General features: G+C 35.6%; 1 protein-coding gene across 5 annotated transcripts in view; it reads left to right on the plus strand.

Moving 5' to 3' along the window:
- Positions 1-26,575, plus strand: part of Dhx57 (DExH-box helicase 57) — a 46,533-nt gene that overhangs the window by 1,027 nt on the left and 18,931 nt on the right. For 3 of the 5 annotated variants that reach the window (XM_078029327.1, XM_078029326.1, XM_078029329.1), the window contains exons 2-12: positions 6,407-6,636; positions 7,189-7,347; positions 8,834-9,022; positions 9,295-10,130; positions 11,457-11,635; positions 13,556-13,677; positions 15,025-15,220; positions 15,743-15,867; positions 18,497-18,630; positions 19,728-19,782; positions 25,027-25,232. In XM_078029327.1, the coding sequence (XP_077885453.1) occupies positions 6,413-6,636; positions 7,189-7,347; positions 8,834-9,022; positions 9,295-10,130; positions 11,457-11,635; positions 13,556-13,677; positions 15,025-15,220; positions 15,743-15,867; positions 18,497-18,630; positions 19,728-19,782; positions 25,027-25,232 (2,425 nt within the window). In that variant the 5' untranslated portion in view covers positions 6,407-6,412. Of the gene's footprint in view, positions 1-2,669; positions 2,739-6,406; positions 6,637-7,188; positions 7,348-8,833; positions 9,023-9,294; positions 10,131-11,456; positions 11,636-13,555; positions 13,678-15,024; positions 15,221-15,742; positions 15,868-18,496; positions 18,631-19,727; positions 19,783-25,026; positions 25,233-26,575 lie in introns of all 5 variants that reach the window. The other 2 variants (XM_040271117.2, XM_078029328.1) reach the window with 1 other exon arrangement.

Raw genomic sequence — 26,575 nt, forward strand, 5'->3', positions numbered from 1 at the left:
ATTTTTGAGATAAAGTTCTGATTTATCTGTTTGATTTGTATATCCTTTCCAATTTTTCTAAGTTTTATTAACAATAGGTAATTATTATTTTATAACATTAATAAATTCAGTTTGTCCCATTGTTTTGGTCACCTGTTAATCTTTTAATTTTTTGCATTCTGTTTTAATAGAACTTATAATTTGGCTTCTTATACTATTCTTATCTACAAGGAATCTGGAGTCAGGGATTTGTAATGATTGAGTCTTCAAATTTAGATTGGAAGGATGTGTTAATCATGTTTTTATTCTCTAAGATGTTTTGACATTTTGAGGTCCTACCTGGTGAGGAAGAAACTGCCCTTTCCAAGGTTAGCTAACAAAGGACCAGAGTCCATACTCCCCAACACTTCCTTTTCCAGGCTCACCCATCAAGCCCGTATTGTCCCTTCCCTAAATCAATCTAGGACCAGATACTGGACAATTAGGGACAGCCCTCCCTGATGCCTCCCAGGGCCTACCTAGAATTATTCAAATTAGCTAGTCCTTAACTGTTTGTCCTGCCTGGCTTTTCCTGCAGAAGCTCCAAGAAAGGCTGTGGCCTGATGAAAGAAAAATTGGGGGTTGCCCTAATTTAATTATAAGGGCCAGGGGATGGAGGGGGAAGGAAATAATGGAAAGTAATCAGTTATCAAAAGACTGTTTATTTTAAAACCTTGACTCAAATCCCATCATGGCCAGCCACTGTACCCTGTTTGTGTATGAACTTCCCAGATTGTTAACCCCACACAGTCCAGAAAAGTACTTTTCTTTGCCTTGATAAACTTTTTTTGTTTTTGTAATAGAGATCCCTTCGTCTTGAGAATCTTGGCTTCACAGCCTAGGCCTTCCCTTTGTTCCTTTCCACCAAACTGCTGCCTGGCACAGCATGCTTTCTGGTTCTAGAGGATTTATGAGTCAGATTAAACTTTTGTTTCACTGTCATTGACCTCTCCATGTGGCCAGTGGGTCATCCTTATAAATTAACAACAGGGGGGCTGGGGATGTGGCTCAAGCGGTAGCGCGCTCACCTGGCATGCATGCGGCCCGGGTTCAATCCTCAGCACCACATACCAACAAAGATGTTGTGTCCACCGATAACTAAAAAATAAATATTAAAATTCTCTCTCTCTCTCTCTCTCTCTCTCTCTCTCTCTCTCTCTCTCTCTCTCTCTAAAAATAAATAAATAAATTAACAACAGGGCACAAATCAGAGAGAGAAGCCAAACTACCTTTAAATTTTGGATTAAGATAAAAGGTGTGTGTGTATGTGTGTGTGTGTGTGTGTGTGTGTGTATGTATGTGCGTGTGAATGAGAAGTTATCATGGAAGAATCTCAGCTTCAGAGTCAAATGGATTTATTCAAACCGTGATTCCAGGCTTTGCTCCTATAGTTGGTGCTATTAGGCAAATCACATATGTTCCTTGTTTTGGTTTCCTCCTCTGTAAAAATAGAAAATTATATTTATCTGACAATGTTTTGGAGTATTAAGTACAATAACCCTACCTTTCCCTTCAATACAGACTCATATATCCAACTACCTTTTATACATTTCCATTAAAGTAAAATGTATAAAAGGTAGTTAGGATAATCTGACCGCTCTGTATTGAAGGGAAAGGTAGGGTCTATTGCTACTTAATACTCCAATACATTGTCAGATAAATACATAATTTTCTATTTTTACAGAGGAGGAAACCAAAACAAGGAACATATGTGATTTGCCTCATAGCACTTATGTAATTTATCTACCTTTAAAATGCGTTCAGAACTCGGACCACTTAACTCCACTGCATCTATCCTAGTTCAAACCAGTGTATTTTTTCTCTATCTTGAACAACTGTATCAGTTTCCTAACTGACCTCTTTGGCTTTTCTTCACCCACCCCCAACTTTATTTGTCAGATAGCAGTTAGAATAATTGTTATAAAACATAAGTCAAGCTTTTGTCTCAGCTTTTTAGTAGTGACTTCCTATCATATTTATAATAAAACCCAAAATCCTTCCCTGGATTTATGACCTTTTGTACTCTCTGGCCTCGTCTCCCTTCCTCATTTCATACTTCTTACTATTCATCCAGACCAGCACATACCCTAACTCTTTTTTTTTAATTTTCTAATTTTTTTTTAGTCTTAGATGAACACAATATCTTTATTTTGTTTATTTATGTGTGATGCTGAGGATCGAATCCAGTGTCTCACACGTGCTAGGCAAGCACTGTACCACTGAGCTACAACCCCAGCCCTATCCTGAACTCTTAAATCTATCATTGCTTCTACTTAGAATGTTCCTTTCGCAAGTATTTCATGGCTTATTCTCCCAATTTGTTCAGATATCCATTCCAATGTGATCTCAGAGAGTCCTTAAACAACTACTCTGTAACAAAAACCTCAAGAGGTTTTTTGGTTTTTTTTTTTCCTTGATAACACCTGCTCTGGTTTGAGTATTATTTGACCACTGGGAAACTCAGATTGAAATTTGGTTGCCATTTTGATGATATTGGGAGATGGGACCATTAAGAGAGATTATGCTTTTCTTGAGGAAATGGGATCATTCTCATGATAGTAGGTTATTATAAAGCAAGGCAGCCCCTCGTGTTGTGTCTCTTCCTCACATACACACTTGCCCTTTTGTTTTTCCTCCATGTTATGACACAGCATGAGGCCCTCACCAGAATCAGAGCAGATGTCGACATCATATTCTTCTACTTCCCAACCTCCAAAACTGTGAGCCAAAATAAATCTTTATTCTATAAATCCATCAGCCTCAGGTATTGTGCTATAGCAACAGGAAACAGACTAAGACAGTACTTATTTTATATTATATATCTATTTATTGTCTGTTTTATCCTTTAAAGGATATTTCTTCACGAAGCAGGAATTTTGTCTTTACTGTTATATTTCCAGGATCTGATATACAAGAAATGGCTAGATGAATATTTCATTGTTCATTGTTTATATATGTTCATTCACATAATATTTCTGCCTGATATTAACCTAGCAACTCCACCTTTCTTGTGGTTTCTCTTTGTATAATTTGTTTTTTTCCATCCTTTTACTCTTAATTTATTTATACCTTTGAATTTATAGTGTCTCTCCTATAAATAACATATAGTTAGTTGGGTTTTTCCTTCCAAGACAATAAACAAAAAAGAAGAAGAAGAAGAAGGAACAGTGGCCATGCCAAAAAGGACCAAAGGGCCATGACCATATGTAGCCTATTCACTGTATGAACTGCACCTGGTATGTTCCCAAGGGAAAGGCTATTAAGAGTCCATCATTCAAAACATAGTCAGGGACATTTCCCAAGCAAGTGTCTTCGATATGCTTCCCAAGCTCTATGTGAAGTTGCCTTACTATGTGAGTTGTGCCAATCATAGCAAGGTGGTTTAGAAACTGATCTCATGAACCCTGTAAAGACTGAACTCCCTCACCCCCACACATGTGTTTAGACCTGCTGGTGCTGCCCTATAATTTCCACCAAAACCTATGAAAGGAACTGGGTCCAATGAACTGAAGAAAAACCATTTTCTGGGGGAAAAAATAATAAAATGGAAATCAGACTTTAAAAAATTAGATATAGTAAGAATTTTTAAATCTAGCCCATCTTTTTATTGCATTTTTTAAACCATTTACATTTATTGTTAATAATATAGTGGGGGTTACAGCTATCATTCCATGCTGCTTTTTGTTGATATACATCTCATATCTATTTGTTCCTTTTCTTCCTACTTTACTGCTTTCTTTTATTCATTAAGTGAATGTTTTATAATGTATTTTTAGTGATTGTTCTGGGGTCTAACATATACATCTTAATTTATTGGAATCAGCTTCAGATTTGTACAAGCTTGATTCCAGCAATATACATAAGGATTAATACTGTATATATTCATTTCCCTCCTCATGGTATTATTTATACATATTATACCTATTAATGTTATAAACCCAACAATACACTTTTATAATTATTTCTTTAACATTTGTAGTCATTTTCTTAGCCAATACAATATTGCTCCCACCTGTCTACTCTGTACAAATATATTACACATGTATTTTATTTTTTATTCCTATGGTTATAGTTCCAACATTATATCATATACATATTATTTTATTTATTTACTTTTTAATTTTAGTACTCAGGATTGAATCCAGGGTTGCTTTACCAGTCTTTTTTTTTTTTGCTACTTAAGGATAAATCTTTATTTTTTTAGGTGACATTGGTATTTAGTTCTTTGATGAAATAAATTACTTTCTTCTCCATATGCGTACCAGTTTCAGACATAAATAATACAAATGATTTTTAATAAATGGAGAATGAAAACTAGTAACTTAAAATGGTTATTGTCATGTTTCATTTTTATTTCTTATTTGAGAAAAGGTTTTGCTAAGTTGCTGAGGCTGGCTTCAACCTTGTGAATTTTCTGCCTCAACCGCCTCAGTCCAGTTGCTGACTTGTGCCACCCAGTTGGCTTAATTGCTTTTTAAATTGAGGATAAAAGAGAAAAATATACATTTGTTTTGTTTATTTATAATTACATACTTAACCTTTACCAGTGCTCTTTGTTTTATCATGTGGATTTGAATGTACCATATGGGAACACTTGCTTAGCTTGAAGAACTTCCATTAGTGTTTGTTTTAAGGCAGGTCTACAAGCAACAAATCTGTCAGTTTTATTTTTCTGGGAAATATTTTCTTTCTCCTTTATTTTTGAAAGATAGCTTTTCTAAGGGTTTTTTTTTGTTGTTGTTGTTGTTGAGTACTTTAAATATATATGTCACTACCTTCTGCTCTCCATTGTTTATTCTGAGAAATCAGCTATCTTATAAGTGATGAGTTGTTTTTCTCTTGTGTTTTCAAGATGTTTCTCCTTGTCTTTGACCTTCAGTAATGTGATCTTTACTACAATATGTCTGTGGATTTCTTTGTTTATTCTTTTTGGAGTCTGTTGAGCTTCCGAATATATAGGCTATTGTTTTTCAATAAATTAGAGAAGTTTCCTGCATTGTTTCTTTGTCCATTTGTCCTGCTCCTTCCTTTCTCTCTGTTTTTCTGGTACTCCTGTTATGTGCATTTGGTACACTTGGTGGTATCCCACTTTTCTGTGAGGCTCTATTTATTTTTCTCCATTCTTTGTTTTTCAACTTGAAAAATCACTGTCAATCTTTTTTTCATATTCACCAGTTACTTGTTTTGCCAGTCTGTAGACACTGTAGCTCATCACCTCTAGTGACTTTTTGTATTTAAGTTGTACTTTCCAACTCCAGAATTTCCATTTGTTTTTTTTATCTCTTTATTGATAATCTCAATTTTTAAAAATAGTTATTTTGTAGTTGTAGTTGAACACAATGCCTTTATTTTATTTATGTATTTTTATGTGGTGCTGAGGATCGAACCCAGGGCCTCGCACATACTAGGCTAGTACTCTACCACTGAGCCACAACCCCAGCCCCTGATAGTCTCAATTTTATATGACATGGTCATTTTACCTTCCTTTACTTCTTTAATCATGCTTTCCTTTATTTTTGTGAACATATTTTTAATGACTATTTTAAAGTCTTTTCTGTTAAATTTGACATTTGGTCTCACTCATAGGCAGTTTGTGCCCCATACTACTCCATGTATGAGTCATGCTCAAGTAACATAAGTCTATACATGTTTTTCATGTGTCACATATCATTTTAATGTTCCTTTTTGAAACTAATAATTTTTTATAATATATTCTAGCAACTGTGGGGTACTAGTTCTTCTCTGTCCAGAATTTAATGTCAGTTCTTTGTTTAACTTTTAGACTGGGAGGATTATTTTAGTGAAGTCTATTTCCTACCTACAGTATTAAGCTCTGATACTGTTCCTTGGGGAAATACAGCTTTGGGTATGCCCAGAGTTACACTGTTATGACAGTAGTTTTGATAGGGCTTTCTTTTTCTTCCTCTGACACATAGCTGTTAACTTCCACCAATTGCTGGTTGATTGCTCAGTTTTCAACAATGCTCAGTGGAGTAACTCCCTCTACTAATTAATCCCATCAATTGTGGCTGAATTTGAAGTGATATTTTCTGAGGTTCCTCTTTGATGTATGTTTTGACCCCAAGAGGGCTCCTCCAGGTGGTTTTATTACCTTGGTTTTCCCTTGCAAACTGGTTCACCCGCACTCTGATAATCATTCCTGGTTAAGAAATCTGTATCAGAGAAACTCATTAAATATTAGTTCTGAGAGATATGTACTTGGAAATTTTTTGTTAAGCAATTTAGTACACTGCTTCTAAACTAGTCTTTTAAAAAATCTGCATTTTTCTTTATTTCTAAAAGTAAGCTATACTCATAACTTTGACAAAGAAGAATTATTACACTTGCCTAGTTTTATAATGCCTATATTTTTCTTTTTCTCCTTCAGGTGAAAATGAGTTCTTCAGTAAGAAGAAAAGGCAAGCCAGGCAAAGGAGGTGGAAAAGGATCTTCTAAAGGAGGAAGAGGAAGCAGGAGTCATACTAATAAACCTCATGGAAGTGGTGGCAGTGGCGGTGGTGGTGGCAGTGGTGTTGGTGGCAACAGAAAGGCCTCAAGTAGAATTTGGGATGATGGAGATGACTTTTGTATCTTCAGTGAATCAAAGCATTCATCCAGGTTATTATACTCTTGAATGTTCAAAAATGGAAACATTTTCAATTCCTAATGTAATTGACAACAGGTGGCTGATGGAGAGGAGGGGAAGGCCAAATAATTCTGGTCAAGTTAATTGTTCTTATTTTAAAACCTGGAAGTCTGCCTGTTTGTAACTTTTTCTAAACTTTGTTGGGGGGTTTTGTTGTTGATGTTGAGTATGTGTAGGTTGAACTCTAAAGTTAACATTATACCCGAATGACACTGCGAATTGAGTATAATACTGCTATTGAACTCGATGTTACTAGGAAAGTAAATTTTGGAAAAGAAGTGGTCATCATTAACATTGCTTTCTCCAGGGGATTCTTGAGTTAGTGCCGCCAAATTTTTAAAGATTAATGATCTGATCAATTTTTTTTTTCTGAGCAGTTCCAATATGATGAAGTCTGATTATGATTTTTTTTTTTTTTGTAAAATACTTAATCCAGTTTGTGTTGTGAATATTTGGAAACTCTGAGGAGAGTATAAAAGTTCTTACCACAAGAAAGTGTATAATTTTATCTATGTTGTTTGCAGACCTAGCAACAGTAGCATAAGCAAGGGAGAGGCTCGCCCTAAATGGAAGCCCAAAGCCAAAGTACCCCTTCAGACTCTACATATGACCTCTGAGAATCAAGAGAAAGTAAAAGCTCTTCTGCGAGACCTGCAAGAACAAGATGCGGATGCTGGATCTGAGTAAATTATTTTATTTGAGTAAATATTATATTAAGGAAGACATATTGACATTGTGAACACCTTGTACTTCTTTGGAACATTGTATCAATACTGATCCTATTGTGGCCATATAACTAGTTGAAAATAAGCCAAAAGAAATTATTACTCAGCCACAGTTTTGGAGTGAGTTTGTTTTGCACCATCCATGAACAATAATACAGATCACCTTTTTATCTTTATTTTTCCATAGGACAGTGTTAATATGAGTTCAGTGATTGCTGTATCCATAACCTTTCAAATAAAACATTGTAACAAGCAAGTAGAAGTATTATTCTAGGAGCAAATATTGAGTTGCTTATATGAGTCTTGAGGTTATGCTGCTCATGACCATTTTCTTAAGTGAAACAGCTTTTATTCTCAGTTATTTCCCCTCCAGATCTCCATTGCATTTTGATTCTTTTTTGTCTTATGATTTCAGCTGGAGAATTCTTTCTTTTCATTTACTAAAATTAATAAGTGGTCAGTCATGAACAGATTGATTTCTATCTATCTACAAATGTTTTGTCTGTTTCAGATTTAGGAAAGGAGATTATGCAGTAAAGCAAAAAATGGGGACAGTATGAATGAGAAGAGAGGAGGGCTATGGTTTCTGGTTTCTGTGGTTAAGAACACAGGCTTTGGGGCTGGGGATGTGGCTCAAGCAGTAGCGCGCTGCGGCCCGGGTTCGATCCTCAGCACCACATACAAATAAAGATGTTGTGTCCGCCGAAAACTAAAAAAAAATAAATATTAAAAAAAAAAAAAAAGAACACAGGCTTTGGGCTGGGCTCTGTGGCTTATGCAGCTTTGAAGGCCTAGGCAGCCTCAGCAAAAGCCAGGCACTAAGCAACTCAGTAGGACCCTATCTCTAAATAAAATACAAAATAGGGCTGGGGGTGTGGCTCAGAGGTCAAGTGCCCTTGAGTTCAATCTTGGTGGTAATGGCACCCTCCCACAGGGAGGGGGCAGGTGTGCCAAAACATAGGAGCTGGGGATATAGCTCAGTTAGTAGAGTGCTTGCCTCACATGCACAAGGCCCTGGGTTCAATCCCCAGCATCATAAAAAAATAAAAAGAAAAAGAATACAGGCTTTGGGGTCAAACTGTTATTAGTAAAATCTCTAGTTTTTCCTTACCATAAATAACCTTAGGTAATTACTAATCCTCTCTTAAGTTTTAGTTGATCATCTGAAAAGCAGGGATCAGTATCTGGCAGGGCTATTAGAAAAAGTAAAAGAATGTTTACATATAAAGCACTTAATATAATATCTGGCATTTAATGAATGCCCGCTAAATGTTAATTGCCAAGATATAAATGAACAGTTCGATAAAAGATTAAATCCAGTAACTGAAGAGTAGTCAAGATTCTGTGTCCTTGGCTCCTTGAATTAAATTCTTAAACCCTTGCTAAATTTCTCTTGAAGTAAGTAGAATTAATATCTAATACATGAAAATGTTACCTTTGCCAGAAGAGGAATTTCTGGGGAGGAGGAAGATGATGAGCCTGATTGTCTTGATGATGAGCAGTACTGGTCAGCTGGACAAGAACCTTCCCTTGCTCCGGACTCTGATCCTTGGGAATATGCAGGCTCTGGCCCAGTTGAGCCTCATATTCCAGAATTTACAGTCTCACCATTTGCAGTGCAAAAACTTTCCAGGTGATTGCTTTTTGTTATTTATGGGATTTGGGAGACAATTCAAGGCCAACTGAAATCATTATAAATCCAACTACCTTTCCTTGTGTTCTTTCCGGCAGTGCATGATATGCCTAATATTCTATCTTTTAGGATAGAGGATTAGTATCATCAGGGACACTCTTTCAAAACATGGACCCTACATACGTGTAGTCATGAGTATATTTAAATGAATTTCTCTTTAGTGATGTGATACTACTTTTCATATATCACTTTTGTTGTTTTGCCCTCGGCAGGTATGGCTTCAACATTGAACACTGTCAAGCAGCTCTGAGGATTTGTGATGGAGATTTGGGGGCATCACTAGAGCATCTGCTCATCCAGTGTTTTTCAGAAACATTTGGAGAAAGGATGAAAATCTCTGAGGCAGCTAGGCACGCAAGCTTGGATGAATGTGTGGAGCAGCGACAGGAAGAGGCACTTGCTCTCAGGTCAATTTGTGGAGAAAAATTTATAGAAAGAATTCAGAACAGGGTCTGGACCATTGGATTGGAACTGGAATATTTGACAAGTAAATTCTGCAAATCCAAGCAAAAGGAAAGCAAAAATGTGCGAGAGGCATCACCTGAAACCTGTAAATTTTACCTAAAAGGAAATTGTAAATTTGGATCAAAATGCAAATTCAAACATGAAGTGCCCCCAAATCAAATTGTTGGACGAGTAGAAAGAATTGTAGATGATTCTCATCTTAATGCTAATGAAGATGCATCTTTTTTATACGAGCTTGAAATCCGATTTTCTAAAGACCACAGGTACCCCTACCAAGCTCCCCTTGTGGCATTTTATTCCACCAATGAGAATCTACCTCTGGCTTGTCGTTTACATATTTCTGAATTCCTTTATGGCAAAGCCTTGACACTTTCAGAAACTTCAGAACCTGTTGTATATTCTTTGATAACCCTGTTAGAGGAAGAATCAGAAATTGTCAAGTTACTGACAAATACCCATCACAAGTATAGTGTCCCTCCTGTGAATTTTCTGCCAGTATCCTCTGGGACCAGAATAAATAATCCAGCCTGTCGTAAACCAATGATTCCAAATCATTATTTTGTTTCAAGTCAAATATCAGAAGGTATGTAAGGTGTTGTTCTTGGTGGAGGGGGGACATTCAAAATGATGGATTAGGAATCAAAACTTTTGAGAATGGTATAGGATCTTTCCCAGTGATCATGGGCAAGTTATTTAATCCCATAGCCAAAAAGCATGAGAATCCTCTGAAGTATAATTGTGCCTGACTTTTATTATAAGGCCCAATTGTGTCACTGTGGTTGGGCTCCCTGTACTGAAAGTTGGAAGTGATATCTAAGTTTAGTGTAATGACATAGAATCTGAGGGTTGGAAGGATTTTAAGACACTAGGGACACTAACTGAAAGCAGAAAATCTGTTTCATTTAATTTATTTGATTTCATATATTTGTTTCTTATACTATATACACTATCCTTTCCCTCTGTTTATAATATAGTAGGCTACCAAAATTTACTAGAATAGAGCTATCTTTAATAATCCCTAAATCCTTAAATAAAGAAATATTTATGCAGGCTCTGGCTTTGTCTAGATCCAGGTTTGCCATGCATGTTCTTATACCACAGATAAATCCCCTTTTCAGCTTTCATCAAAGAATTCAATATTAGTTCATCTTTCTTGAGGAAAAAAAAAGTTTTCATTATTTCATGAGTTTCCTGGGTAAACATCAATACATAGAGAGCAAGGATGCTGAGGTATGGATGCTGGATATTTATGTGGGCTTGCTTTCTGGCCACCTGACTCACTGCTCCCTAATATCAGCTTCTAGTAGTACACAGGGTTCAAATGTATTCCTGGAAAATGAAAAATTATGTGTCATGATTTCTTCTTAATTTCAGCTTTATTGAGGTATCATTTATATATACCATAAAATTCACCCTTTTAAAGACTAAAATTTCTCAATTGCTAATTCTTTGTTTTTAATTTGATTTAACAATACCACTTAAACTTGAGTAAAGTTTATTTGAAGATGTATTTTACTTATTTATTTATTATTTTTTTTGATACCAGGGATTGAACCAGGAGCTCTTTACCACTGAGCCACCCAGGCCCTTTTTTATGTTTTATTTAGAGACAGGGTCTCGCTCAGTTGCTTAGGGCCTCAATAAATTGCTGAGGCTGTCTTTGAATTCACAATCCGCCTGCCTCAGCCTCCTGAGCCACTGGCATTATAGGCATGCACCACTGTGCCTGGCTGAAGATGCATTTTACTTCTTTAGCAGTGGAAGTAGTTTTGAAGTAAATAAGCCTGCTTTATTCAAGTTTCAACTTTTTCTCCATTTGATGATTTTATTTGTTACTTAATTAGACAGTAACTTCCCCCTTTACTAAAGAAAGGGCAAATTGAAAATGTTTGCTTCTATTTCCTTCAAGTTGGAAAAGAATCAGAACCTGAGGAGGAGGCAGAAGAGGATGAAGGTTCAGCACCAGTTATAGTGGAGAATGAAAGCTATGTGAACCTTAAGAAAAAGATTTCCAAAAGATATGACTGGCAGGCAAAATCAGTATATACTGAAAATAGTAAAATCTGCAAGCAGTTCCGGATGAAACAGGTACTGTGTGCTGAGAGATGTGCTAGCATTGCCCCCTTGATGTCTGGATAAAGAGATTCAGAGTTAGGAGGCTTTGGTTACCCTCTGTAATATCTCCATTGGTTCTTTCTTTAATCCTTAGTGGTTAAAGTTTCTACATGCTACCACATGTAGAAACTTGGGTGCATATGCTGGAAATATGTTTTGGGAAACCTCACAACTGATAAATAGCAAACACACCTGTATACCAAGTTCTTAAAATCATGTGCCTTTGGTACTTTGATAGACACTGAGGACACTAACTGAAATCCTAAATATGATATGTACAGTGGTTAAATATATAAAAGAATATTATTACTGTCATTTACATTAGAAAATCAGTGTATAAAAGAAGATGGGTAAGACCCCATTTCAAAGGTTCACAGGATGAGTGCCAAAAGAAGATGGATAAGACCCCATTTCAAAGGTTCACAGGATGAGTGCCAAAGGTCATATAGATGTTAAGTAGCTACACAGGGTTCAACCCTGTTCTCTATTTTCCAAAGTCCATGTTATTTTTACCCATTTACATGAAAATTATCAATTTGATTAGTGTGATAAATTTATATGATAAAATTATATTCAGGAAATGATATATTGGTATAAATTCTTTTTTTTTTTTTTTTTTTTTTGAATTCCTGGACTCAAGTGGTCCTCCTGACTCAGCCTCCCAAGTAGCTGGGATTACAGGAGTGTGCTACTGCCCCCTGCTTAGTATAAATTCTTATTGTAAAAAGTATAGCCATAGTTTTTCTTTATTTTAAAATTTTGTTCTTTTGGAACCAGGGCACTCTACCACTGAGCTATATCACCAGCCCTGTTTTTTAATTTTGAAACAGTGTCTTGCTAGGTTGCCCAGGCTGGCCTCAAATTAGTGATCTTGTGATCTTCCTGCCCCATCTTCCCAAGTTGTTGGAATTACAGGCTTGTGTCACTGTACTCAGCTAATTTTTAAATTTTTAACTGACACATAATTGTTGATGTTTATGTTCCATGTGACATTTAAATACATGTATATAATATATGTAATGATAAGCGTAGGCTAATTGGTTTATCTATCTTTATATATTGGTTTATATATCTTTATGTTGGGAACATTCCAAATCCTCTCTATTTTAAAATATATGATTAATTGTTGTCAACCATAGTTACTCTACTATGCTATAGAGCATTAGGAATTATTTCTCCTATGCAACTGTACCTTTGTACCCATTAACCTTTCTCTCTCCACTCCTCTTCTCCCATAATTTAAAAATACAATAAAGTGTTTATAGTGCTGGCCACTACATATGAAATTGATTACCATAATTGTGGCGAAGGGACAAAAAGAATCGTTTGGCATGTGCTCTTACTGACTTTTTTTTTTTTTTTTTTAAATCTCAATTGTGTAGAGCTATGCTTTCCACTATGGTAATTCTTAATCACCTTTGGCTATTTAAATTTAAATTATTTCATTAGAGTAATTTAGTTCCTCAGGAGTATTATCCACATTTCAAGGGCTCTTTATGCACCTGTGGCCAGAAATTGTTTATATTGGACAGTGAAGGTATGGAACATTTCCATGACCACATGTGGTCCTATGGAACAGTGCTAGTATATAGACGCTTGTCAGGAAGAGCTGGATAGATGCTAAGCGAGAGGGGTTTATTATAAGATATTTCAGTTTATTCAAATGTAGGAAAACTATGTATATTCTGTAGATTATTCTGGTTGGTTTTTTGAGTAGCCAATCTTCTGACTAAAGTCATCTGCATTCAATCCTTACAAATCTCTGTAAAGCTATCTTAGAAGAAATTATTTAGAAAGAACAGAAACCGTGAGTCCTACTGGAATTTTGAATTCAGAACCTTGTGAAAGGATTCAAAGGAACGTAACTAATGCCTTATCCTTGATTTTTATTAGGCTTCCAGACAGTTCCAGTCAGTTCTACAAGAAAGGCAGTCACTCCCTGCATGGGAAGAAAGAGAAACCATTCTTAAATTGCTGAGCAAGCACCAAGTGGTTGTTATAAGTGGTATGACTGGGTAAGAAAATAATGTGTTTGTGATACAGCTTTCACTGATAAATATGGTATGCACAGTGGTTGCTATATCTAGTTGTACTTTTAAAAAACCTATACTGGTATAATTGGCACTTTTTCCTGTTGGATATTAAATAATATTTTACAGGGGTTGGTATTGCAGCTTCAGAAGCCTATAGAGCCAAATTACAAAAAAAAAAAAAAAAAAAAACCCTCAGAAATTCATCTAGAAGTTTACAGATGTTGTATACTTCTACCTCAAAACAATTTTAAGGCAAAGGGTTCAGCAGAAAACTTTTAACAAGCCCTATTTTTAAATTTAAAAAATAGTTCTAGACATTTAACTTGAAAGCTCTTCATCTTCTAAATTAATTCTGGTTTCTCTTTTTTGGGGGGGCGAGTACCAGGGATTGAACTCAGGGGGGTACTCAACCACTGAGCCACATTCCCAGCCCTATTTTGTATTTTATTTAGAGACAGGGTCTCACTGAGTTGCTTACTGCCCCACAGTTGCTAAGGCTGGCTTTGAACTCATGATTCTCCTTTCTCAGCCTCCCAAGCCACTGGGATTATAGGCTTGTGCCACCGAGCCCGGCCAGCAATTTGATTTCTTTAAAACTTTAATTTTTGTTCTTTTAAGAACAACTTAAGGGGCCTGGAGTTGTGGCTTAGTGGTAGAGTGCTTGCCTAGCATTTGTGAGGTACTGGGTTCTATCCTCAGCACCACATAAAAACAAATAAACAAAGATATTGTGTTTATCTACAACTAAAAATATTTAAAAAGAAAAAAAAAGGGACAACTTAAGGCACATTATCTTTCCTGTTTACACTCTCCATGTGTTAGATGAACCTATTTATCAGGGTTAAGCTGCAGCCTTAATTTAATTCTTTATTCAAAAGTACCCAATTTGATAATTATATTTGTGCCCAAGTCACAGGTATAGTAGTAATCTTGCATCTTGTAGTTTCTTATCTTTTTAGCCTTAGTCTTTTAGCCAAATCAATATATATCAGAGGGGGAAATATAACACATTTTAATAATCATAACCTAATAGTTCTTATTAGAATTCATATGTAGAGTTCACATCTTTAGAGAAATTTATGGCTGAAATATGATGTATGTTCAATAGCCCCAATTTTATAAATGGTATTAAACTATTATGTGATTGCCTTTTTAATCTCAGGTGCAATTTCCTGGAATTTATTAGCTCTAGGTAATAAATCAGTGGGTGCTCTTTGAAGACAGATGAAGCTGATTAATTAGTTTTATCACTTTCCTCATTACCTGTGATTGTTTTGTTAACTAGCCCTTGAAAACTTCATTTTAGGACTCATTTGTTTTGACATACAGATGTGGGAAAACCACACAGATTCCACAGTTTATTCTGGATGATTCTCTGAGTGGGCCACCTGAAAAAGTGGCTAACATCATCTGTACCCAACCCCGACGAATCTCTGCAATCTCTGTTGCTGAACGAGTTGCTAAAGAAAGAGCAGAAAGGGTGGGTCTGACCGTGGGATATCAGATTCGGTTAGAAAGTGTCAAGGTTTGTATGCTTTGCCTGTTTCCCACTAACAGAAATGCAGTTTACCTTTGAAAAGTCTTTGCGGTTGGGAGATTTATGGGCAATTTGGGATCTATTCTTTCAAGTTATTTTAAATTAATGACAACCTTCAATAGGGCGAAATATTTAGAAATATTTTTATATAAGAGCTCTTATATAATTATACCAAATTTCCTTTATTAAGGTTTCTTATTTTTTAGTAGCAGAGTGATCTAGTATATCCTCTGGAAGCTTGGACAAACTTAGAATTGATTTCATCACTCATTTTTTAATGATAATTTTGAATGCTTTTCAAGAGAATCTTAAATTTAAAAGTTTGATGCAAAGCAAAAAAAAAAAATTATTGTTGTTCCCTGCAAGAAATTGTACATTTTTTTATTGTTTCATATTAAATGGAACCAGTGCTGTAGTTAATATTCTTTGTCCTTATCTATTCAAAATGTCTTGCCAGTAAATATTTTTTCAGTAGTTTGATTCATGCTTGGTATTGCCTTTTTGTGTAAGTCTTCAGCCACCAGACTGTTATACTGCACCACAGGAGTGCTGCTGAGAAGGCTAGAAGGAGATACAACTCTCCAGGGAGTTACCCATATCATTGTTGATGAAGTTCATGAGAGGACAGAAGAAAGGTAAAACGATTTTTTTCTATCAAACATACACATACATAAAATGAAGACATAGTAGAAAAAAATTTGTTCTCTCTCCAGTTGAGTTTCATAGATTTTGTAATAGTAATTTGCCACAGGGAAGGCTATATTAGAGAAAAGGAACTGCTTTTTCTTTCTTTCTTTTATTTAATATTTTTACAATACCTTTATTTATTTATTTAATTTTTTAATGTGGTGCTGAGGATTGAACACAGCACCTCACACAAGCGCTCTACCACTGAGCCACAACCTCAGACCCAAGGAACTTCTTTCTTGAGCTGCAGGGTCTATAGCACTAACAATGCTAGCTAGAAAAGCACATATTCATCACTAGGAGAGTCTTCCTATTAGAAGGACGCAACATTGTTGAGTTAGAAGATACACCTCTCACCCTCTTGGGCATCATACTAAGCTGGACATTCTACTCAGAAGGAGTATAAGAGGTGTGATGCATGTTGTAGCTGATAGATTGGTCAATCTGTGCTTCCTTGTCTTTTTGGTTATTCAATCAGTAATTCATATATATATGAGCATGTCTTCATTATCAAGTGATATATTAGTTGCTGGGAACACTGAGGTAAAAAGTATATTTGGTTACCTCTGACTTTTTATAGTTTGATGGAATGAACAAGTAAACAATTACAAATTGGAGCATACTGTGAAGGAATGAACAGGAGCTGTGTTTGAAGGGAAAAACTCATAAGATGGTCAGAGACCATATTGCCAAAGAAATATTTAAGTTGAAGACTGAACTATGAAAGGGAGTCAAGTGACAGGTGGGGCAATGATAGCATGAGGGAGGATTCTGCAGTGGGAAAGGGCTTGGTGTGTCCAGAAACTAAAGGAAGAATGTGCCTGGTATGTAGTGAATGAGAGGCAAAGAAGCAGGGGCAAATCTTCCAGGGTCTTATAATCCACAGATATTAAGGCATTTAGGCTTTATTTTAGTGAATTAGAAGTCATTAAAGAACTGAGGCCTAAAATTAAAATTCTCCGTATTTTAAATACTGAAGAAGGGCTGCATCGATGGACAGCATTGATCATAGTTTGTCACATAGATCATGCCCTAAGATGTGAAAAACATAGTGGGAAAAATATAGACATTTCCTTAAAAATTACAAAGTTTTTTCATAAAGTATATGTAGCTTGAGAAGAAGAAAGAATCTAAGTAAACTTGGTGGACTAATAGAAAAAGAGAAAATAGCTAATTACAAAACTTCAAAAAATAAAAAACTTGGAGGATCCAACTGATAAAATGTCTGTAACTGAATAGGGAAGATTTTTAACCAGAAAACTATTAGAAGAAATAAAGTGCACTGATAAACTAGTAAATAAGAAATACAAAGGAATTAGAAAGAAAAGAAGATTTCTAGATTTAAAAAAAAAGTAGATCCAAATAGAAGGAAATAATTCTAAGACAGTAAAAAATCTTAAATGATTATATCTGTATGTATCAATGTATGTGTTTACTTTATTAGAGATAATTTTATTTTTAGACCTTTTTTTACACAAGTGATAAATATATTTTGTAAGTTAATGAATGTTCATTAAACACTCAGTATTTCCCAAGCATTGCTCTAGACACTGGAGGAGTGAACGAATAAACCAATATCCTTGTCCTTGAAGAGCTTACATTCTGATAGTTAAGGGAGCAAGGTAAATAAGTAAAATACAAAGTATATTAAGTGCTGAGAAGAAAAATTAAAGCAGGGAGGGCATTTGAAATTTTAAAGAGAGTAGCCAAGGAAGGCCTTGCTGAAAAGATATCTTTTGAGTAAAGACTTGAAGGAAGTGAGGGAGTTACCTACGTGGAAGACAGGAAGAAGCCCATCCAGGCAGATTAATGCCAGGAACAAAGCCCTGAGGTTCATGCCTCAGACAGTTCTGGAGCTAGTGAGTTAAGGGTGAAAGCAGTAGAAATGAGTGGTGGGAGTACAGTCCTTGTCATGTAGGGCCTTGATATTAAGGACTCTAATGAGAAATCACTGAAGGATTTTGAGCAGAACAATAGCATAGTCAGATTGACATTTGAATGGAATTATTGGATGACCACATTGAAAAGAGATTGTAGGGAGTCAAGGGCTAAAGCAGGGAGGCTCCTTAAGGTATTGCTATTCTTCAGTAAATATCATTGCACAGTTTTTTTCCACTAGCAGTATGGCTTAGAGGTGTTTTCATGTCATTATCCAGACTCTTATTCTTTTTATCTGCCTCGTGTTATTTCATAGATTAGATGGTATAGTTAACTATTTCCTGGTTGATGGACATTTAGATAGTGTTTGTTGTTTTACTGTTACAAAAAATACTATGATGAAAATCTTTGTATATGCTTTTTGTATACCCATAGAAATCAAGAAGTAGAATTATCAATTTTGATGATAAATTCTATTGCTATTTTGATTGTCACTATACTGAATTTATTTGGGAAAGAATTGATATCTTTATAATAGTAAGTCTTCACATCCAGGAACATGACACATCTTTCTATGAGTGTTACAATATTTTTTTTTCACACAGTCTTACATATTCCTTGCCCCAAGTATATCACAGTTATTAATTTTCATATATTGAATTTGTTTGATCCTCAGGTGTTTCTTTTATTTTTCTCTAGTGACTTCTTACTGCTAGTTTTGAAGGACATTGTGTTGCAGAGGCCAACTCTTCAAGTTATTCTAATGAGTGCAACTTTAAATGCTGAACTCTTTTCAGAATATTTCAATTCCTGCCCAGTTATTACTATACCAGGTGATTAAAATGAATCTTGCATGTGTATCATTCTAATAAGCAAATATATTTTAAAACTCATTTGAGATATATATTGATTAGTATATATGTCTGTCTAGAGGAGAAGTGATTAATTTATAACAAAATAATAACTATATAATGTGATTGATAAGTAATAATTCCATTTGCCTGAAGATTTTAATTTTGTATATGACTTTTTAAAAAGACTTTATTATTTAGAATTTCTAGCATTCTATTTTGATTTTTTTGTTTTATTTTTATGTTTGTGATGCTGAGGATTGAACCCAGGGCCTTCCACATGCTAGGCAAGCACTCTATCACCCAGCTACATCCCAGCCCCTGATTGTGTTTAATATGAAAATGTGTGTTTCTAGTGGTAATCAGTCAAAGGGAAGATATGTCTGTGTATAGCATATTTGTTCATTTCTGGATATTGTTCACTCTGGAGGGAAATGAAGTTGGATAGCCTGTTTTCTGTGGGTCCTTTCACAGTCTCATTGTGCAGTTGACTTATCACTTTGGGCTTTGGTTTATATCCTTCTACAATTGATTACCAAAGGGACAATTTGGAAACACTGACTGATAAGTTATAGTACTGTTTGTTCTGGTTGTCAGAATGTTGACAATAGATTTTTAAAAGAAACTATATGCTTGATCTAAAATACAAGTGTTGAATGTTTAAAGGTCACACATTAAGGAAGAAGGGGGAGGTTGAGGAAGGTGTAACAGGTTAAAAAGTGCAAATTATTATTTCTTTACCTATCCACTTCTCTTTTCTTTACTAACTGGAATCTACCCTCTCCACTTTGTCATCAGAAACTTTTAAGACCACAGAACAAATAGGACTTAAATGTGCCAAACTTTGTTTTAAGAAAATCTGTGTGTGTGTGTGTGTGTGTGTGTGTGTGTGTGTGTGTGTGTGTGTAAGTATACATATTTCAGTCTCTTTGTGCAGTTGACTTATCACTCTGGGCTTTGGTTTATTCTACAATTGACTACATATAAATATTATTCAATTAACATATATAAACAAACATTTCATTAGAGTTTAATGGGCATTCTGAGATTTTTTCTGTTTTGTTTTCTTGTTTTCCTAGGTCGTACATTTCCTGTTGATCAGTTTTTTCTGGAAGATGCAGTTGCTGTGACAAGGTAAGGAAGATGTTAATTAAGTTACAACAAACATCTTTGAAAACAGAATTATTATTTAACTTCAGAATGCCAGGATACTAATATGCGTGTTAGTCTTTCTTCCAATTTTTTATTTGAACATTGTTTTCTCCTTTGTTTCAGCAAATTGCCACTACTTAAATCCCTTTACTTACTAACTGTAACTCTGGCAAGTAGTCTAATCTTTTAGTATTATTAGTTATTGATGACCTTTATTTATTTATTTTTATATGTGGTGCTGAGAATCAAACCCAGTGCCTCACTCATGCTAGGGAAGCGCTCTACCACTGAGCCACAACCCCAGCCCTAAAATGGGTATATTAATATTAGCTTATTTGCTGGGTTGTTATAAGTATTAACTGACAAATTAATAATTGCAAATTGCTTAGAACTGAGGGCTGCGGTTGTGGCTAAGCATTAGAGTGTTCATCTAGCCACGTGCAAGGCGCTGGGTTCGACCCTCAGCACTACATAAAAATAAATAAATAAAATAAAGGTTAAAAAAAAATGCAGACATTGCCTTAAAAAAAAATGCTTAGAACTGTGCCTGAGACATACATGCTTAGTACGTGCTTTATAAATGTTAGCTATTATTATCATCATCATTCTACTCTCAGGGAATTTGCAGTGTAGTCTGAGTGTTAAGCTGTCTGTATGAGTAATCACAGTACTAGGTCAAAAATGACACTGTCCATTGTACACAAACATATTTCTCTCTTGCTCTTTGTGAATTCCCCAAGACTTTATCCTTGCCCTATTTCTTCTCAATATTAAGCTCCCTAATGGCTATCTTAGACTCATGGGATTGTAGCGGTCACAACTGTGACAAGAACGCCCATGTCACCATCTTCATTTCTAAACTGTACGAGTAAGAATGAAAACACCCAAGATATGGCACCTTAAACACAACTCAAAAGTTTTTTCTTCTTATCACTAAGAAGTCCTATTACCTATGTTTTAAATAGTACAGACTTCTTAAGCAAAAAACCCAAAATGTGTGGCTCTCAAATTTTAGAGTAAAATGAGAATACTTAGGGAACTTATTAAAACTGTTATTTTCTAGGTCCCATGCTACTTCTGTTGAATTTGAGTTTGCCTGTCTTTATTTTCCTTTTTTTTTTTTTTTTTTTTTTGTGTGTGTGTGTGTGTGTGTGTTGCTGGGATTGAACCCAGGACCTTGTGCATTTGAGGCAAGCACTCTACCAACTGAGCTGTATCCCCAGCCCTTGTCTTTATTTTCTTACTTCCTAAACTCACTAAATCTAATTCTTATAAGTGTAGAATTGGTCATGTTCCTGCTCTTCTAGAAACTTGCATTGGCTCTCTATTACCCAGACTCTGGACATTCAAGACCCATATCAGCTGACTTCAACTATATTTAACCTCCCTTCCTACTGTACTCTCCTATCACACACCATCAGACTACTCACTGTTTCTCAAATATGTTATGCTGTTACTATCTTTGCATCTATATTTGTCTTCCTCTTCCTTACCCAGTTATTAACACTCAACTCCAATGCTGCCTCCATGAAATTTCCTTCTACTATAAATTCTTTTTTTTTTTAGTCACCTATATTTTGTATTTGTTCTAGTTAGTTATATATGACAGTAGAATGCATTTTGACACATTATACAAAAATGGAGCACAACTTCTCATTCCTCTGGCTGTACATGGTGCAGAGTCATACTAGTAGTGCAATTATACATGTATATAGAGTAATAGTGTCTGTCTCATTTTACTGTCCTTCCCATCCCCTCAGCCCCACCTCTCTCCTCATTCCTCTCTGCACAATCCTCATTCCCCGCATTCTCCCACTATGGATCAACTTCCACTTATCAGATAAAACATTCTGCCTTTGAATTTTTTTGATTGGCTTATTTCACTTAGCATGACATTCTCCACTTTTATCCATTTACTGGCAGATGTCATAATTTTGTTCTTCTTTAAAGCTGAGTGATATTCCATTTTGTATATGTACCACATATTCTTTATCCATTCATCTGTTAAAGGGCATTTGGGTTGGTTCTGTAGTTTAGTTATTGTGAATTGAGCCGCTCTAAACATCTGTGTGGCTTTGTCACTGTAGTATACTGATTTTAAATCCTTTGGGTATGAACTGAGGAGTGGATGGCTGGGTCAAATAGTGGTTCCATTCCAAGTTTTCTGAGGAATCTCCATACTGCTTTCCATAGTGGTTGCACCAATTTGCAGTCCCATCAGCAATGTATGAGTGTACCCACATCCTCACCAACACTATTGTTTGTATTCTTGATAATTGTCATTCTGACTGGAATGAGATGAAATCTTAGAATGGTTTTGATTTGCATTTCTCTAATTGCTAGAGATTATGAACATTTTTTTCATATGTTTGTTGATCGATTATATTTTTTCTTCTGTAAAGTATCTGTTCAGTTCCTTAGTCCATTTATTGATTGGGTTATTTATTTATTTTTGGTGTTAAGTTTTTTGAGTTCTTTATATATCCTAGAGATTAGTGCTCTATCTGAGGTACGTGTGGTAAAGATTTTCTCCCATTCTCTACACCTTTCTTTACCTTATGATTGTTTCCTTTCCTGGGAAGAAGCTTTTTAGTTTGAATCCATCCCATTTATTGATATTTAATTTTACTTCTTGCACTTTAGGAGTCTTGTTAAGGAAGTCGGGTCCTAAGCCGACGTGATTAAGTCTGGGCCTACTTTTTCTTCTGTTAGGCGTGGGGTCTCTGTACTGGTGCCTAAGTCTTTGATCTACTTTGAGTTGATTTTTGTGCAAGGTAAAAGGTAGAGGTTTAATTTCATTTCGCTACATAATGGATTTCCAGTTTTCCCAGTACCATTTGTTGAATAGGCCATCTTTTTTCCAATATATGTTTTTGGTGTCTCTGTGTCTTCTATTTTATACCATTCATCTACATGTATATTTTGGTGCCAATACCATGCCATTTTTGTTACTGTTGCTCTGTAGTGTAGTTTAAAGTCTGGTATTATGATGCCTCCTGCTTCATTCTTCTTGCTAAGGATTGCTTTGGCTATTCTGGGTCTCATTTTTTAAATGGAATTTCATGATTGCTTTTTCTAGTTCAATGAATAATATCATCGGGATTTTAATAGGAATTGCATTAAATCTATATAACAATTTTGGCAATATGGCCATTTTGACAATATTAATTCTGCCTATCCAAGAGCATGGGAGAACCAGGCATAGTGGCACATGCCTGTAATTCCAGTGGCTCGGGAGGCTGAGACAGGAGGATCACTAGTTCAAAGCTAGCCTCAGCAAAAAGTGAGGTGTTAAACAACTCAGGGTAGACCTTGTCTCTAAATAAAATACAAAAAATAGGGCTGGGGATGTGGCTCAGTGTTCGAGTGTCCCTGAGTTCAATCCCTGGTACCACCCTCTCTCCACCCCCCCCCCAAAAAAAACACAAGAGAATGGGAAGAATGGGAGATCTTTCTATCTTCTAAAGACCTTAGAACCTTCAGGTTCTTTCTTTAGTATTCTGTGGTTTTCATTGTAGAGGTCTTTCACCTCTTTTATTAGATTGATTCCCAACATTTTTTTTTTTACTTTATTGTGGATGGGACAGTTTTCCTAATTTCTCTTGCAATGGATTCATCACTTACATATAGAAATGCATTTGATTTATGAGTATTCATTTCATATCCTGCTACTTTGCTGAATTCATTTATCAGTTCTAGAAATTTTCTGGTGGAATTTTTTGGATCTTCTAGATACAGAATCATGTCATCTGTTAATAGTGATAGTTTGAGTTCTTCTTTTTCTTTCGGATCTCTTTATTTTGTCTGTCCTACTATACATTCTTTATTAGAAATCATGGGTAGAGGCTGGAGTTGTAGCTCAGTGGTGGAGCACTTAACCTAGTACATGTGAGGCACTGGGTTTGATCCTTAGCACCACATAAAAGTGGATGAATAAAGTGGAGGTATTGTGTTCATCTACAACTAAAATAACTTATATGTCATGGGTACTTTTCTTATATACCTAGCAATATTTTTTCACCTGTTTTGTGGTATAGTGAGTTGCTTTGATCTATTCTCACAAGTTTGTAAGTTTCTTGAAGAGTATTCATTTTTACATTCCATACAATCACTGTTACCACAGTTCCCTGCACAAAGTTGGTATTTGATATGTGTTAAAGGAACAAATGAATATTGAATGTAAAAAGAGGATATGACATTTGATGAAGGGAAGGGGTTGGAGAAAATCAAAATTTGTATCATCATAGGTTTTAAACTTTTTTTTTAAAGTTCAAGTACAATGTCTGCAAATGAAATCTTGTAGGAAATCATGAAGAAATGAGAGCTAAAATAGAATGATCTGGCTAAAAGAAGGCAAAAGGAAGGACAGAGTCCCTATTGTTTTTTTAAATACCAGAGATTGAACTCAGGGGTACTTAATCACAGAGCCATATCCCCTACCCTTTTTGTGTATTTTATTTAGAGACAGGATCTCACTGAGTTGCTTAGAACCTCACCAAGTTACTGAGGCTGGCTTTGAACTCATGATCCTCCTGCTTCAGCTTCCTCCTACAGGAGTACAACATTTCACTTGGCCACCTATTTGTTTTCTATCCTCCCATTCCTTAATTTTCCCAGGGGCTCTGAGAAACCTCTGGGGCTCTAGGAAAAATAGTTTCAAACCAGTTATCTAACTCCCTCAAGTGATGAGAAAGCCCTTTGAAATTACTTTACTAAAAAGTTTCCTGGCAAGTTGGTTTAATTGCAAACCTCGGATTTAAATCCAAAGCTTTTGGTTGCAAATCTAGTCATTTTCCACTTTGCCATGAAGTCTAATAGTATTATAATGGACAAATACTAACTAATGAGAAAATTTTGATATATCTTGAAGATGGTTTTATAGAGATGTTGAGCCAAAAACTAGTGTTTTGGGTTCAAATTTTGTTGTAACAATGGGGAGTTAGCTGCCTGGGAATTATAGTTGAAACTATTGGGAATAGATAAGATCACCAAAGAAGAAAATAAAATAAAAAACATTTCTGAATGTCCTTGATATTTTTCTTGGATAGGACTTTTATCCAAATTTTTACCTATTCTAGACAGAACCAAAGGCAGAATCCTAGATTGATTGGAAGGATAGCATGAGTTAGGCAGAAACAGAGCAACATTCTGCTGAATGAGCACATGAAATAAGTGAATACTTTTGTTCTTTACCAGCAAACCCACATATATGTCTTCTTTCTTCAGATATGTGTTACAGGATGGGAGCCCATATATGCGCTCCATGAAACAGATTGCAAAGGAAAAACTTAAAGCAAGACGCAACAGAACTGCATTTGAAGAAGTAGAGGAAGACCTGAGGCTGTCTCTTCACCTCCAGGATCAGGATTCTGTCAAAGATGCAGTGCCAGATCAACAGTTAGATTTTAAGCAGCTCCTGGCCCGCTATAAAGGTAACATGCTTCCTAGTGAATATTATAATCATGCCAAAAATTTCTAGTGTTTTTCCCACCACGATGTAGAAGAAGAAAAATGTGGCTTTTTTATGTCAATTGCCTTTAATTTATCAAAACAACCTTAAACTTAGGAAAAAAAGCAGTTCCAACCAACTGTGATGGTGCACATCTGTAATCCCAGCAGCTCCGGAGGCTGAGGCAGGAGGATCTCAGATTCAAAGCCAGCCTCAGCAACTTAGTGAGGCTGTAAGCAACCTAGGGAGAAGGTTATTCACATGCCTCAACATGAAAAGTAAAAAAGGCTGGGAATGTGGCTCAGTGGGTAATTTCCTTTGGGTTTAGTCCCTGTTACCAAAAGAAAAAAATAGCTGTTCCAAAGTGTATGTAGATTATTTTACTATATTTGCCAAAATAGACAATCCAGAAAAGCTCTGAGACTATGCAGTAAACTCTTGCACCTTTTACCCTCGCTCACCAATTAATGTTTTGCTTTGTTTGCTTTGTCGTTGGTTCTGTGTACCTGTGTTGGTTTTTTTTTTTTTTTTCTGAATCTCTTGAGTTTCAGATGTGATGTCCCTTTATCCTAAGACTTTAATATGTACCTCCTGAGAACAAGAACATTCTCTTACATTACTACAATATAGTGATCAAAATGAAGACGTTTTGATCAATAAATACTTTTATTTAATCCACAATCTATTATTCAGATTTTGAGAGTTCTCTCAATAGTCTCCGTTATTGCCAATTTTTTGCTGAGTTGCTAAGACTGGCTGGGACTTGTGATCCTCCTGCCTTAGTCTCCAGAGTTGCTGGAACCACAGCATGCTGGGATAACAGGTGTGCACTACTACTCTTGGCTTAAGCATTTTGATTTATTTTGTTAGCTGCACCTTCCTCTCAAGTAAGACTCCACCTAGCTATTCTTTATTCCTATGTGGTTTTCTGTACATATAAGCTTGGCTGAACACATAGAGGCCTGAAGGTTACTACCTTTGTTTTTTTTTTTTTTTTTGTGTGTGTGTGTGTGTGTGTGTTTGGTTTTTTTTTTTTTTTTTTTGAGATGGGATCCTGCTATGTGGCCTAGGCTGACCTCACACACCTGGGTTGAAGCTATCCTACCTTAGCCTCCCAAGCATCTGGGACTACAGGAGCATGCCACTGTGCCTGCCTTGCTTAGTTTTTCTGAGAAAATTTTTGTTTCCCTGTTTAAAAAATAAAACAAAAACCTTGACCTAACTGATCTCATTACTCTTTCATTTTTTAGAAGATTAAATAATGTTTTCTAGCTCAATTTCTGGAACTTTTTATAGTTTTATTTAAAAAATGACAGTCTTTTTCAG

The sequence above is a fragment of the Ictidomys tridecemlineatus genome, chromosome 12 (assembly GCF_052094955.1).
Source record: "Ictidomys tridecemlineatus isolate mIctTri1 chromosome 12, mIctTri1.hap1, whole genome shotgun sequence".
Lineage (NCBI taxonomy): Eukaryota > Metazoa > Chordata > Mammalia > Rodentia > Sciuridae > Ictidomys > Ictidomys tridecemlineatus.